Source organism: Microcaecilia unicolor, unplaced genomic scaffold (genome assembly GCF_901765095.1).
Source record: "Microcaecilia unicolor unplaced genomic scaffold, aMicUni1.1, whole genome shotgun sequence".
Classification (NCBI taxonomy): Eukaryota; Metazoa; Chordata; class Amphibia; order Gymnophiona; family Siphonopidae; genus Microcaecilia; species Microcaecilia unicolor.
Window position 1 is genome coordinate 216315 of NW_021963033.1, and position 16200 is coordinate 232514.

The 16200-nt window shown below is 41.3% G+C and overlaps 1 protein-coding gene across 1 annotated transcript in view; it reads left to right on the forward strand.

Moving 5' to 3' along the window:
* IBTK (inhibitor of Bruton tyrosine kinase) overlaps positions 1-14008 on the forward strand; it is a 183793-nt gene extending 169785 nt beyond the window's left edge. Inside the window, 3 exon segments of the mRNA XM_030188611.1 lie at positions 1211-1270; positions 1382-1514; positions 13858-14008. Coding sequence (XP_030044471.1) covers positions 1211-1270; positions 1382-1514; positions 13858-13983 — 319 coding nt within the window. The 3' untranslated portion in view covers positions 13984-14008.
* The last annotated feature ends 2192 nt before the right edge of the window (positions 14009-16200 follow it).

Here is a 16200-nt window from a genome sequence, read left to right on the forward strand (position 1 = left end):
TTCTACACCTATTTTATTAACAAATAAGCCTAAATGACCAGATAACCACTGGAGGGAATCAGGGATGACCTCCCCTTATTCCCCAAGTGGTCATTAACCCCCTCCTATGCCCCAAAAATGTGATTAAAAACATTACTTGCCAGCCTCAGATGTTATAACCAGGTCCCTGGAGTAGTCTAATGGTGGGTGCAGTGCACTTCAGACAAATGAACCCAAGCATATACCCACCCCTACCTGTTACACTTGTAGTGGAAACTGAGAGCCCTCCAAAACTCACCAGAAACCCACTGTACCCACATATAGGTGCACCCCGCACCCCTAAGGGCTATTGTAGTGGTGTACAGTTGGGGGTAGTGGGTTTTGAGAGGCTCAGCAGACATGATAAGGGAGCAACGGTGAGATGTGTACCTGGGAGCATTTATTTGAAGTCAACTGCAGTGTCCCCTAAGATTCCCCATTGCTCTCCTGGGATGTCTGTGTGGCCAGTCTACTAAGAATGCCAGCTTGGTTTTGTGCATTTTTCACTTGGATAATTTTGAAGTGTTTTTTTAATGGTCCAAAAAGATAAATGCACAGAGCACAAAAACATCTAACAAATAGCCATTTTCAGGGGAAAAAAGTTGTTTTTCTGTTTTGAAAATGCCTATATTCCGTACTTGAATTATGCCCCTCTTTGTAACTTTGTAAGTCTATGTGCTTTGAAAATACACCTCATAAGTGCCCATGTCTTTGTAAAATAGTGCCTATTTGGCCTCAGCCTAAGCACCCTGATATACAAGTAACCTCCATGAGTACAGAAGTTAGGGCTTTCGAAAATTACCTATCCCGTATGCAGGTAAAAGCACTTGTGTTGTTCCTTCTAACGACAAGTATGCTTTTACCCACATTTTCATGGAAGTGTTCCAAGGGCAGGGCAAGACCAGGAGAGGAAGTAGCACACTTGGTTTTGCATTTTGAAAACTATGTATTGTTTTTCATGGAAATTGTGCCTACAGAAATTAAAAAAAAAAAAAAAGCAGGTGGAGAAGGGGTACTTTTCTACAGCAGTTTCTAAAGGAAGGTATTCAGGCACTTTTAATTTGAGAACTGAAACAAAACCAGTTTTCAGTACTCACAGACTTTGCATCAGAATGCACAGTTTTGAAAATTTCCTTCTATGCATTTGATTAGAAATGGTCTTAATATTCTGCTTTTGATATTGGACTTTCAGATTACCATCTAGCCTGGAAGGTGACCGTACCTTGGCCTTACCACAAGCAGACATTCAAAAGTAAGGGTAACTTCTATATTTAATAAGGGTACTATGAAATCTTTCTTCTGTATGTACAGATCTTATTTAAGGATGGTGTTTGAGGACTTACAGTAATGTATTTCCTTACAGCCCTTGGCTATCAACATCACTGATTTCAACACCACCAGTAGTGCCTGTCACTTTTGCAGCTATTGTGGAAGAAGAGTTACAGCAAGAGGCCGCACTTATCAGGAGCAGAGAAAAACCCTTGGCTTTGATCCAGGTAGAGATATATAGGACCGCACTGTTGAATTGTCAAAATGATTTTGACTCTTTCACGTATTTAATTTATTTTTGAAACATTTAACTGTGTGCCGTTGTGTAGTCATAGCTTCACAAAAATAACTGTGGTCTAGTAAAAATGTTTTATAAAAGTGAAAAAGTTAACCCATTAAAAAGATATCCCCATTTGTTAGCAGGTATTTCCATGCAGGGGAAGTGGAATACTTTTTGGTTAAGGAGGCCTAAGCTGTGCACCACTCCCCCCCCCCCCCCCCCCCCAAACCAACTCAGCGTCCTAGTTCCCACCTCAGAATCAGTGTGTATCATAAAACTCCCCAAAATGAGTACAGAGCAGAATTATAAAGTACAACTTTATTAAAAAAAAAAAATAGTCTCCAAAAGAACTCTCCCAGTGCTATTTATAATTTTCAAAAATGCTCAGCAATGTGAAAAGGGATGAAGAACTTCTGTATGGCCCTCAGTGGTGGCTTACTTCACATGAGCAATTTCTTTCAGCTCATGACTCACCTCACTCTTCATTGGGTCACTTGCACCAATTACAACAATCTCCTTAAATTTATTATATGTCTAATAGATAAAAACCATTATAATTATTTACTTATTTAGTAAGAAATCTAAATAAGTGGAGGAGTGGCCTAGTGGTTAGGGTGGTGGACTTTGGTCCTGAGGAACTGAGTTTGATTCCCAGCACAGGCAGCTCCTTGTGACTCTGGGCAAGTCACTTAACCCTCCATTGCCTACTACATTGAGCCTGCCATGAGTGGGAAAGCGCGGGGTACAAATGTAACAAAAAAAAAAATAGTAGGGACAACATGGTCTGTATTTCGTTGTAACTACTTCAGGGAGTCGGTCCCCTTTAAAATCTTGTTGCCAATCTCAACTCATGTCTCACAGGTTTTTATATAGAAGTTCTTTATCCCTCTTCACATTACTTAGCATTTTAGAGAATTATAATTAGCGCTAGGAGTGTTCTTTTGGTAATTGTTATTGACTTGCTTGTTTGGACCAGTTCAAGAGATTCTTCAAATTCTAATGACACATCAGTAACAACACAGACTCCATCCATTGCCAGACACTGTGTGAATTAATGCAAACTCTATAAATGAACACTCGGCAGCTTCCTATTCAAGCACTAGGTCCGAGAACTCAAACTGCACCAACCCTATCTATGAAAACTCAAGAGTATGTATATTCTAAAGCACCAATGCACCTCCAGCTGAGAAAAAGCAAGCCAAACTGCTACATATTCCTACACAGAACCTACTGTTGTCGGAATCTCTCTCCTCATTTACACATTGAAAACATAAACTGTCCCCTAGTAAAGAATAAGATACTACACATTAGAAACAAATAAGCAAACAAAAGAAGAAATGGAAGATCCAGGTAACCACACTCTATGAGCAATGGAAACACTGACGAAAGAAACAGAAATGCATTTCTTCCTTTACTGAACAAAATATAAAGACATAAGAAATAAACATTTTCAGAGCTAACATATTTCCTTCCCTAAAAACTGAAAATATTTTTTTTATATCTGTCTGACTTTTCCACTTGGGTTGGACCTGGTCTCTCTGTACAACTTTCTGTTGTTGATGTTCCCTTAAGTGCTTCTTCAGAGTCTCATTTCCATTTTCTGTTTCTTCCCACTGTCATCTTCCTTGATGCTGCTAACAATGATCTTCTGTTTTGTTTTTTCTCTCATTTGCCTTTTTATCTACCTGTAGTTTAACTTGATTCCTCCTTCTCCATGCCCCAGTGTTCACACTCTGTTTTTTTCATCTTTCAGCTACTTACCAGCTTTCCATTTACACAGAAACAGAAAATGAAGGCAGATAAAGACCATTTGGCCTATCCAGTCTGCCCATCCATAACATCTGCTATCTCTTTATCTCTCTTAGAGATCCTAAGTACTTGTCCCAAGCTTTTTTGAATTCAGATATAGTCTTTGTTTTCACCACTTCCATCGGGAGGCTATTCCACGAATTCACCACCCTTTCTGTGAAGAAGTATTTCCCTAGGTTACTCCTGTGTGGCCCCTTTCACCTTCATCCTGTGCCCTGTCATTCCAGACCTTCCTTTCATTTGAAAGAGACTTACCTCCTATGCATTTATGCCATGGAGGTATTTAAATTTTTTTTTTTTTAAATCCTATCTCCCCTCTCCTACCTGTCTTCCAAAGTATACTTATTGAGATCACACTATATGACAAAGACCAGTGATTATCTTAGTAGCCACCCTCTGGACTGACTCTGTAGTCCTTCCATTCCCTATCCCTCTCTCATTCCTTTCGCAACCTCCTATTTCCTCTCTGTTGTATTTCACCCATTTTTGATTTCCCATTTTCACCATATGTACTTATTCCCCTGGACCCCCTCCTCAGCCTCATTTACCTTTCTCCACCTCTTATTCCCTCACCAATCCCCACTCCCTTCCCTGTTACTCATCCCCTCTCTACTTCCAGTTTCTTTCATATGGAGGTTCCCATTCCTGCTTTTACCTTCCCCTTGTCCACCTTGTCTTGGTGTAAAGACCTGCCCCCTTTAATTGTCTCTCACCTTCTCTTCAGTCACATTTAAATGTATTTATTTGTTTGCAGTAGTAGCTCAAACTGAGTTATGATCAGATACAATAAGTATTTTCCTAATTTTGTATCTGAGGCAGTGGAGGGTTAAGTGACTTGCCCAAGATTACAAGAAACAGCAATGAGATTTGAATCTGTCTTCCCTGGTGTCAGCCGGGTGCTCTAACCACTAGACCAGTACTTATCAATTTTTTTGTGGCCGTGACCCCACGATAGTGGCTAAATAAAATTGTGTGACCCCATGGAGATGCAGAAAAAATGATGCATCAATGAAGAACCCACCCAGGACGTGACCCCAGTTAAATCGTGCTCAGTGTCCCAACCACCATATTCAATGGCACTTTCAGGCAGTGCCACTGAGTATTGGCTCTGACTTCTGTAGCATTACCCAGTTAATGTGCAGCAGTTTTTTTGGTGGAGCCGGGAGGAGCCAGCGGTTTTGCAGGCATGGCCATAGTGAATGCCGGTGCCCACATAGCTAAGTAGATAGATAGGACTGCACAAAAGGCAGTCCTATCTTTGCCGAGTTAACTGTCTGAGTACTGGTACTGAATATTGGCCAGCACCTGCATAATTTTCAGGTCATGGCCTGGCACTGAATATCTAGTCAGCCTAAATATCAACCTCTATATACATTGCTGAGAGTGAGGAGCCTTGCGGAACTCATGAAACAAGTGCTTTCCAGGCAGACTCCGTCTTACAAGCAAATACCTTTTGTTCCCCGCCAACAAAAAGTTTTACTGCAAGAAAAAACAGCCTCTGACAAACCGATCTGATACAATCAAACAAAAATGTATGATTGTATGAAATACAGCTGAAATATTCAACTGCAGATATTAATGGCTTTGTGCTATCACCTCTTCTACAACCTCCCTGATAAGGATCATAAGTCTGGTATCCTCCAGAAAATCTGTTAAATTTCTTTAACTTCAGTCAAGTAGATCTTTCCCTCAAGGGGCCTGTGTTGAATTCATGTACATTTTGTATACTAAAAGCTGCAAAGGATGTTTGTTTCCCTTTTTTGTTGAGAATGGTTACTTCTATTTTGGGACAGGAAGTAATCAGACTGTGCTGAAGACAGCTTGAGTTTGGCAGCTGTTAAAATGGGAAAAGCATGGATGAAAAAGATACTGTTAACTATTATTCAGTTTTTAAGTTAAGTAGATAACTTAAAAACTGAATAATAGTTAACAGTATCTTTTTCATCCATGCTTTTCCCATTTTAACAGCTGCCAAACTCAAGCTGTCTTCAGCACAGTCTGATTACTTCCTGTCCCAAAATAGAAGTAACCATTCTCAACAAAAAAGGGAAACAAACATCCTTTGCAGCTTTTAGTATACAAAATGTACATGAATTCAACACAGGCCCCTTGAGGGAAAGATGTTAAGACATTTGCCATTTGTTTTTGTTTTAATCTAGAGAACATTTTCTCACAGTAATACAAGTGACAACTGCCCCCAGGACAGACTGCTGTAATGAACTGTATTAACGATTAATGCAAAAAAGACAAAATACTTGCTCCAACGAATGACATTAAAAACCAAATTTAGGGAATAAACTATCAAGGGTCTTAAATGTTTGTTTATTTAAAAAAATTTTGATATAACACCATTTTGGTTAGCGGTCACAACAGTTCACAATGCAATAAATAATATAATATACATGTAAAGCAAGGAAATAGAACTCCATTAAAATAGGAAGGAACATAATTGAATCCAACAACAAAAGAAGTACAATAGGAAAATTAATTTCTAAAACACAAAACTAAACCAAGTGGTTGTAGCGCTGCACAGACATCATCCAAAAGAGGAATTAAAAGCGTGCTGAAAAAAATTCAGAACTTTAATTCTCCAAGGGCAAGCTGGACAGTTGTATTCTCACATGGGTGACATCATCTGATGGATCCCAATTTTGGGTGTTGCCTAATATGTATTAGGTAAAAAAAAAGTTCCAGCGGCGTCCTTCCCGCCCAGTGCGTGAATGTGGGTCCATCAGTCTCTTCACAGGTCTAGGAGGACGCACCTTTGCGATCTCCCCTCAGTGCGTTTTTTTTTTGTTTGATGACTTTTACTTCAATATTTTAGTTTCTGTACCTTTTCCTGTTATATCTTAGTTATTTTGGGCCCTTCAAGTTTTCTTTCTTTTTCCTCAGAGCACCAGCCTCAATTTTGAGTTGTGCCCCTTTTTTACTTTCAAGATTGAGGAGTTTAATTTTGGTGTTATTTTTTTCTTGATGTCTAAGAAGACCTCCAGTGGCTTCAAGAGGTGTTCCTAGTGTAATCAGATGATTTCAGAAATGGACCTGCACAATTGGTGCATTGGGTGCCTAGGGCGTAACCACCAGTCTGATTCTTGTTCTCTCTGTTTAAAAATGCAGTTGAGGACACAGGTCAGATCCAGCAGGAGAAACTTTTTGGCTCCTCAAAAGCTGGCCCATCGACATTGGCACCAGAATCATTGACCTCAATGGCTGCCCAGACTGCATTAATGACTGAGAGTGCACCGTTATCGAGGAGGTTTCCACCTCCCTCCACATGAGGCACTGATAGCATGCCCCGGGACCAGTCAGCATTGGACCCGATACCAAGGACATATACGGGTTCAACGTCCTCATTGGCACTGAGGGACTGCAGTGCTGAGCATTGAGGGAAGCCTAAGAAGCATTGGTCCACTTTGAAGTGAGGTGCTGGGAGCCCTGGGGCATCGGAGTTGCCAATACCCAAGAAGCGTCAGCACCATGAGTACCACACTCCAGTCTTTGGGTGGCCAAGTTCCCACTTCCGGCTTGACAAGAGCACTTCTCCAGGCTATCTCTGAACCAGCTCCCCAGCTTCTGCCGATGCCTATCCTTGATGAGCAGTACCAGATGTTTCAGCTACACTCCGCTGAGGCATTGAGGGCGCTTTCGCCAGCTGAATCTCAGCCACAGTTCCTTCCTGAGACCCAAGTTCTACACCAGTGCCTCGACAGGCATCGACTTCTACATTGACACATTTGGTACCGCCCTCAACATCAGGTGAGAAAGGTTCTCCAGAGTTTGAGAGTAGGGCTGTAGCTCAGCATCCTCCAGGGCGTGGACAGGATCCCACTGAGCTGAGGCAGGCATAGACTCACTCATTCCATCCAGAGTATTTTGAGGAGTCTGAACTGGAGCATTCATGGGAGTCAGAGGAGAAACCACATAACTTGGAGGAGGAGTCCTATGGTATTCTTCTGATCCCTCTTCACCACAAAAGAGGTGTAAATCCTCACCTGAGGGTCTCCTTTTCACAGGTTTTGTAAAGGAGATGGCATCTGCTATCCCATTTAAGTAAGAGACTGAAGAGGTCCAGGGCTGAGAGCATCAGTCTTGGACTACGAATCTCCTCCCAAGGAGAAGGGGTCACAGTTCCATTACACCCTATCCTGCATTGATGAATAACTGGGAATCTCCCCTCTCTGTGCAGGTTGTACCAAAGAAAGTGGATTTGAAAGGGCACAATTGCCTCACCACTCCTTGGTAGTCGAATCCACCCTCAAATGGGCAAGAGTTCTAGGACTCATGCCTCGGCTCCCCCAGGTAGAGAGGCCAGGATTCTGGACTTGTTTGGGAGAAAGCTTTATCAGGCCTCGATGGTCAGTGCCCGCATTCAGACCTACCAGCTCTACACAATCCTTTGAAGTCTTTGACAGTGTGCTTGCCTGCATCCAGGCCTACAAGTTCTACACGAGGCCTTAGTTGAAGTCTTTGACACTTACAGGCTCAAATACTGGAGATGTTGGAAAGATTAATAGAATGTGGAGAAGTGGCCTAGTGGTTAGGGTGGTGGACTTTGGTCCTGGGGAGCTGAGGAACTGAGTTCGATTCCTACTTCAGGCACAGGCAGCTCCTTGTGACTCTGGGCAAGTCACTTAACTCTCCATTGCCCCACGGAAGCCGCATTGAGCCTGCCATGAGTGGGAAAGCGTGGGGTAAAAATATAACAAAAACAAAACATAAAAAGAAAATCTTAGTCTTTTATTAATGTTGCTGGCAGGCTCCTGAAGATACTAAAAAAATAGGGGAAAAAGAATCGAACTTTGTGGAACTCCAGAACAGAAGGGGACTTCTGCAGAAATAACTGTAGGTGTTGAAACTAAAATGAAAGTACGATCTGAAAGATATGATTTAAACCAATCAAAAACTGAACCTGATAGACCAATGGTCTGGAGACAAGAGAGTAAGAGCGTGTGGGCCACTTTGTCGAATGTTGGAGAAAGCTTTAAGGAGTCCCCTTTGTTGAGGGTTGAGTGAAGCTCACTATTGAGGACAGTAACTAATTTCTGTACTATAATTAGTCTGAAAACCAGTCTGAGGTGGGTGAAGTATAGATTGTTGTTCAACATGACATAGAGGTTGCTTTGTTTGAATGCTTGGCTGTGGAAGAACCACTAATATATAACAAAATATAATTTTCTGAAATACCCAAAACTACTTCTCCAATTGTTTTAAGATATTTTATTTATTTATTACATTTGTATCCCACATTTTCCCACCTACTTGTAGGCTCAGTGTGGCTTACATAGTACCGGAGAGGCCTTTGCAGGCTCTGGTGTGAACAGATACAGGGTGATATTGTGGTAAGATCAAGTTCATGTGGCACAGCCACAATAGGGAATCGGAGAACAGAAGAGTTGTGTTATGTCCATTACGTGCTTTAGTTTGGTTGTGTTGCAGAGATTTAAGTTGGATCTACTACTACTTAACATTTCTAAAGCGCTACTAGGGTTACGCAGCGCTGTACAATTTAACATAAAAGGACAGGCCCTGCTCAAAGAGCTTACAATCTAAAGGACAAGTGAGTAGTCAATTCGATAGGGGCAGTCAAATTGGGGCAGTCTGGATATCCTGAAGGTAAGAGTTAGGTGCCGAAGGCAGCATTGAAGAGGTGGGCTTTAAGCAGAGACTTGAAGATGGGCAGGCAGGGGGCTTGACGTAAGGGCTCAGGAAGGTTGTTCCAGGCATAGGGTGAGGCGAGGCAGAATGGGCGGAGCCTGGAGTTGGCAGTGGTGGAGAAGGGTACTGAGAGGAGGGATTTGTTCTGTGAACAGATCGGTAGGGTATGCCTTTTTAAACAGGTTGGTTTTTAGTGATTTCCGGAAGTTTAGGTGGTCATAAATTCAGTTGCCTCTAGCATTCAGCATTTGTCCCACTAAACTAGTGCTGTAACAGTTGCTATAGTTCACTAAAAGGCAACGGTCTTTTAATTGCATTCCTCCTTAGTACATTATCTGTAAAAAAAAAAAAAAAAAAAAAAACTACAAATTTAGTGTGGTTACCAAAATCAGTGCACCAATGCATGCAAACAGCACGTGAGTAATGTCATATATAAGAATCTGGGGATAATCAGATATATATTAGTCCACTGTCATGCTTCACTTAAAATAATCAAAAAGTCACCGCAAACATCTCAAAAATATGTCCTGTGACATCTTCTTATATTTGAATCTGCTCCCATTCTCATTTGGTTGCCACCTATGCCATCACTTCATATAACAGTGGAATATTCAAGAGTACGCTATCTAGATGTTTTGGCAGAAACCGGGTCTTCGTTGGGTGCAGTTGGTGGTCTATCAAAACAAGAGCAATGTGTTCAAACAATTAAAACATTAAAGTATTCCTCTCATAATTAATCCAAATACATACCTGTGTTTATCTAGGGAATTGTATCCCTCTGACTTGAAAAACTTACTATCAAGAACTAGACCCTCATACAAAGCTGAAGAACTGGAAGTAACTTAAGAATTATATCACCTTGCCTACTGTTCTTTAAAGGACTTATATTAGTAGAATACTGATCAGTCTATCTCTTTTTATAAACCAGTTCAGGATGATTGATTATTATAAGTGGCATATGATATTGGACCGATATATAAGAACTCTTGATAATCTACATTATCCCCCGGATTCTATATAATGCGACCGAAATTGCGTGTTGAGATCCAGTCATATTCTGGATTTCCGCATGTAGTTTCACTACTTAAGCCAATCAGCACCAATATTTGCCACTTAACAAGCAATTATTGATACTAATTGGCATTAGAATTTACGCACACAACTTGCTAGGTGTAACGTGGTGCGCGTAAATTCTAATGCATGCTACCATAAAGAGGGCATAGAATGGACGGACTTTGGGCGTTCCGAAAATCTATGTGCAAGTTTTACTTGGTGTAAATGGATGCACCTAGAGTTAGGTGCAGGCATGGCTGCTAAGCATATTCTATAACCCGGCTAGGCATATTCTATAAAACCGTGCCTAAATCTAGGCGTGGTTTACAGAATATGTTTAGGACCCCTTTTATCAAGCTGCGACAAAAGGGGGCCTGCGCTGGCATCGGTGCATGTGGTTCTCACGCATCAAGGCTCCCTTTTACTGCAGCGGGTAAAAGAGAAGTCTGTCTTTCCTGCAGGAAATGGCCGCACGGCAAGCACTTGCCACTCGGCCATTTCAAGGGGGGAGTGAACCCTTACCACCACTCTGGGTACACTCCGGCACTACAAAATAAATATATTTTTATAGCGCTGGATATGACGGTGCGCTAGGGGTGGGAAGTACCGCTGGGCTTCTGCGGTAACTCGGCAATATTTCCTGTTTAGCGAGCAGTAAGCCCGGTATGCCTGGATAAAACTCAGGGCTGGGTTGAGTAATGTTAAAAATACATGTAATTTGATTTTTTATTTTTTTGTGAATTTTGTTTTTAAATTGATTTACATGATTTTATTGTATGACTTATTTTTTTGCATTTTAATGGTGATTCTTTTTTCACACTAGTGGAAAACAGTCCACAAAAATATATATCTCAATCAAAAATAAAAATGAATAATAACTAGAACAGTGGCAGGAGGAAATGACCTCAGAAGTCGCAAAGAGTTTTCGTGCACGAGCACAGGCGTGACCCAACATAACTGCTTTTATCGATAAATAAATCACAGGTCAGAAAAACCTCCTTGCCACCAACTTTATAACTTTAATCTTGCTGATTATTCTAAAAGGGGTATGTTTACTAAGGTGCGTTAACGTTTTTAGTGCTCCTTTAAAGTTAAGGCTCGTTAAAACGCTAACGCACCAATACATTCCTATAGGCGCGTTAGCATTTGACACACATTAAAAATACTAACGCGCCTATAGCGCGCCTTTGTGAACACAGGTCTAAAAGTAATAACGCGTTTTGAAATTAAAACACTTCAGCTCTCCATTTGTATACTTCAAGTCTTCACTGATCTGTTTAATAAACTTCAATTAGAAGCAGCAAAAGACTGACACACAAGCTGAAATTTTTCAGTAACACTTAGCTTATATCTAAGCTATAAGCTTACTGAAAAATTTCAGCTTTTATGTCACTGCTTCGCTGCTTTTAATTGAAGTTTATTAAGCAGATCGATGAAGATTTGAAATATATAAATGGAAAGTTGAAGAGTTTAAAAGTAGCAGTGTTTTGAAATGAAGGGCCCTGTTTAGCAGACCACGTTAGTGTTTTTAACGAGTGCTAACTATTAGCATGTGCTGTGTAGGCGCCCACAATATTCCTATGGGCACCTACACAGCGCGTGCTAATTTTGTGCACAAGCTAAAAACACTAACACACCTTAGTAAACAGGGCCCTAAGGTTTTAGAATAGTCAGCAAGATTAAAGTTATAAAGTTGGGGGCAAAAGGTTTTCCTGACCTGTGATTGATTTACTGCTAAAAGTAGTTACGTTGGGTCTCGTCTGTGCTCGTGGATGAAAACTCTTTGCAACTTCTGAGCTCTTTTCCTCTGCCACTGTTCTAGTTATTATTCATTTTTTTGATTGAGATATATTTTTTGTGGACTGTTTTCCACTAGTGTGGTTGCAATTTTTGAAATAATAGTTGTGGAAAAATTTTTGCCATTCTGTTTTAAGTGATTCTTTTTCACAGCCTGTAGTATCTGTAACACAGAGTGGTAAATAAGTTATAAGTACATAAGTATTGCCATACTGGGACAAACCGAAGGTCCATCAAGCCCAGCATCCTGTTTCCAACAGTGGCCAGTCCAGGTCACAAGTACCTGGCATGATCCCAAAACAGTACAATACATTTTATGCTGCTTATCCGAGAAATAAGCAGTGGATTTTCCCCAAGTCCATTTTAATAATGGTCTATGGACTTTTCCTTTAGAAAGCCATCAAAACCTTTTTTAAAGCCTGCTAAGCTAGCTGTTTTTACTACATTCTCTGTGAATGAATTCTAGAGTTTAATTTCATGTTGAGTGAAGAAACATTTTCTCCAATTTGTTTAAAATTTACTACTTTGTGGCTTCATTGTGTGCCCCCTAGTCCTAGTATTTTTAGAAAGAGTAAACAAGCAATTCACATCCACCCGTTCCACTCCACTCATTATTTTATAGTCCTCCATCATATCTCCTCTCAGCAATCTTTTCTCCAAGCTGAAGAGCCCTAGCCGCTTTAGCCTTTCCTCATAGGTAAGTCGTCCCATCCCCTTTATTATTTTCGTTGCCCTTCTCTGTACCTTTTCTAATTCCACTGTATCTTTTTTGAGATGTGGTGACCAGAATTGAACATAATATTCGAGGTGCGGTCACACCATGGAGCGATACAAAGGCATTATAACGTCCTCATTTTTGTTTTCCATTCCTTTCCTAATAATACCTAACATTCTATTTGCTTTCTTAGCCGCTGCTGCACACTGAGCAGAGGGTTTCAACATATCATCAACGATGAAACCTAGATCCCTTTCCTGGTCAGTGACTCCTAATGTGGAACCTTGCATTACGTAGCTATAATTCGGGTTCCTCTTTCCCACATGCATCACTTTGCACTTGCTCACATTAAACGTCATCTGTCATTTAGACTCCCAGTCTCGTAAGGCCTTCTTGTAATTTTTCACAATCATCTTGCGATTTAACAACTTTGAATAACTTTGTGTCATCAGCAAATGTAATTTCCTCACTAGTTACTCCCATTTCTAGATCATTTATAAATATGTTAAAAAGCAGCAGTGCCAGCACAGACCCCTTGGTAACCCCATTATCTACCCTTCTCCATTGAGAATACTGACCATTTAACCCTACACTCTGTTTCTATCTTTTAACCATCTTTTTCTTCGAGCAGCCAATTGTGGGTTAAAATGGCATGTATACATGTAAAAATTAGATGTTCATATACAACTGTCCTTGTCCAACCTAAACATATTTCTTTGACCCTCTCTGTTTGAATTCCTTTTTAAGGGACCCTTTTACTAAGCCGTGTTGGCGCCTACGTGTGCCCAACGTGCACCAAATTGGAGTTACCGCCCGGGTACCATGTGGCCCTTGCGGTAATTTCAATTTTGGCATGTGTCCGCTACGCACGTCTGAAAAATACTTTTTATTTTCTAGCGCGTGGTAGCTACGTGCATCAAGTGGCATTTGACGCTTGTAGACCATTACTTCCTGGTTATCATATGAAACCTTACTGCTAGATGAATGGCTTGCGGTAAGGTCTCAGACCCAAAATGGACGCGCAACAATTTTCATTTTGCCGCACGTCCGTTTTCGGCAAAAAAAAAAGGGCATTTTTTTGTAGGTGCACTAAAAAGTAATTCTGCACATGCCCAAACATGCATCTACACTACAGCAGGACATTTTTCAGTGCACCTTATTAAAAGGACCCCTTAGTCACTTTGAGGGGGAAGATCTTCCACCAAACTATCTAGGTAAATAACCTCAATGTATTAAAGTTTTGTTTTTATCCCTCCTTCAGATTGAAGAACATGCAATCCAAGATTTGTTAAACCACTATGAAGCTTCTGGCAATCCTGATGAGTTCATCATTGTTGAAAGAGCAGCACCAGGACCTATGGCAGCACCAATGTGGAACAAACGCTAATGTCTGCACACTAAAAAATTATTCAGAGTAATATATTTGAATGTAATAGAGCTTGTACAAGAGAAGAAACATGTGTTTTGCTAATCAAACTTATAAACGGCGAGTGACCGTACTCACTCGCAAATGCGCAGTAGAGACCTCTGCCCCGCCCCCACGTCAATACGTGATGACGGGGGGGCGGAACACAGAGGGTCTGTACTGCGCATTTCTGAGGGAGGGACACCGCCGTCTAACGCTCCCCCCACCCGAGTCGCCGCCGCCACCCACCTTCTACCCGGTCGGGCCCTCGCTCCGCTATTGAAACAGCGAGGGTCCGGGAACGCAGCACTGAGCTCTGCTGAGCTGCCGACATCGCCCTTCCTTCTTCTCTGCCTCTGTCCCGCCCTCGACGACGTTACGTCACACGAGGGCGGGACAGGCAGAGAAGAAGAATGAAGGCCGACGTCGGCAGCTCAGCAGAGCTCAGTGCTGCGTTCCCGGACCCTCGCTGTTTCAATAGCGGAGCGAGGGCCCGGCCGGGTGGAAGGTGGGTGGTGATGGCTCGGGGGGGGGTGGGGGGGCGCGAATTCGGAGGGGAAGGGGCAGCGGCAAACTCGGCGGCGGGGGCGGGCCTTTCAACCCCCCCCTTCCTATAATAGCCCGTTTTTACGGGCTCAAAGTCTAGTACTATACATAAAACAAAAAATCTACTCTGTTTATAAGTGGCTGTTCTAGAGTAAAAATGCAAGACTCCATTTCATATACCAAAATTTGTATACAGACTATACATACTATAATTGCCTTGGAAAAGGAAAACATGGTCATGGGGTCTTTTTGTTTTTTTTCAGAATTGATATGTTGGTACCTTTGTGAAATAGGTTTTGAAAATGTTTGAGATTCTTTGTATTCTTTGTTAGTAACTTTTCAAAATACTGAGCATTAGATTTTTGATTATGAGGCTAAACTGGAAAAATAGTCATACAAATGTGTGTTTTTGGTATGTTGAATGTATTATTCAGATTACTGAGCCAACGTCATCGTTCAGATACTTTCTCTCATTTTGTGAAATATCCGTCTGGTTGGATTTTAACACCGAATTTTATATACATGCTGAGAAATCCTACATCTTGGTCCAGTTTAGGTTTCATGGGGGTCCTTAACACATAGTTAGTGCATGCTAACAAGCTTCCGAATGTGTTAAAGCGTTTTGTAGTATTTTGCCTGTTGCACACACTAACCCACATGTCACCTATTTTTAACAATCTTTTTCAGAAGAGGCGTTTCATAGGCAGAGAGTAGGTGTTCCCGTTTTATCCAGCCAGAGCATTATGATTAGCGCACGCTAACTGGCTAATATAGAGTTAACTTGGGAGCACCTAGAGCCTTCTAAATAGGAGGCAGTAAGTGCTCCCACATTAATTTGTGGCACGTACCACTTGCAATAAAAATCAAGAAAAAAGCCCTTAAAGATTCTATGTTCAATCTGGGCTTAGTACAACCCGAATTAAGCCCACATTGTACCGCAGCTTAGTAAAATGACCCCATAATGTTTAAAGTCATGAGATATGTGATCACTCAATGAAATACCCCAAGCATGGGAGTCTTTTCAAACTTTATGAAATATGTTCTTTTAGACAAGAACTATTTAAAAAAATTTTAAAAGGAAGACTGGAAAACCTCTGTCTTAGATGTAAAATTTCCGAGATTTGTGTAACTCTAGTTAGTACATAAACTCTGCCAGTCTACCAGAGATTCAGAAGGTATGTTTAAGTTTCAAAAGTACTTTGTGCCTAAACATTATAGAACATTGCTTGCTGGTAATATAGTTTTTTTTTCTCTATATACATATTTGTGTTTTGAGTTTAATGCTTGGGCATAGTTCCCATATTTTTTGGAATCTAGGTAGCCTAAAATGAATAACTGTAAAAGGTACCCAGATAAATGTAACCACTGTTTCCTCTAATCTAAGCAGGAACCCTCCACCTACAGTCCTGCCAATGGGGGGTGCTGTTTCACTATTGCATTTTAAGCAGGGTCAGGCTTAGGGTTACCATATGTCCAGATTTACCGGAGGGGTTTTGCCAATCTGCCTGTTTGTCCAGATTTCTGGACAAATGGGTGGGCTGGTCCGCCCGCCAGCCTGGCCGTTTGTCCAGAAATCCGGACAAACGGGCAGATTGCTAGCCTCCCCTCCCCTTACTTACTACTGCCCTGGTAGTCTAGTGACTTCTTCCGCCT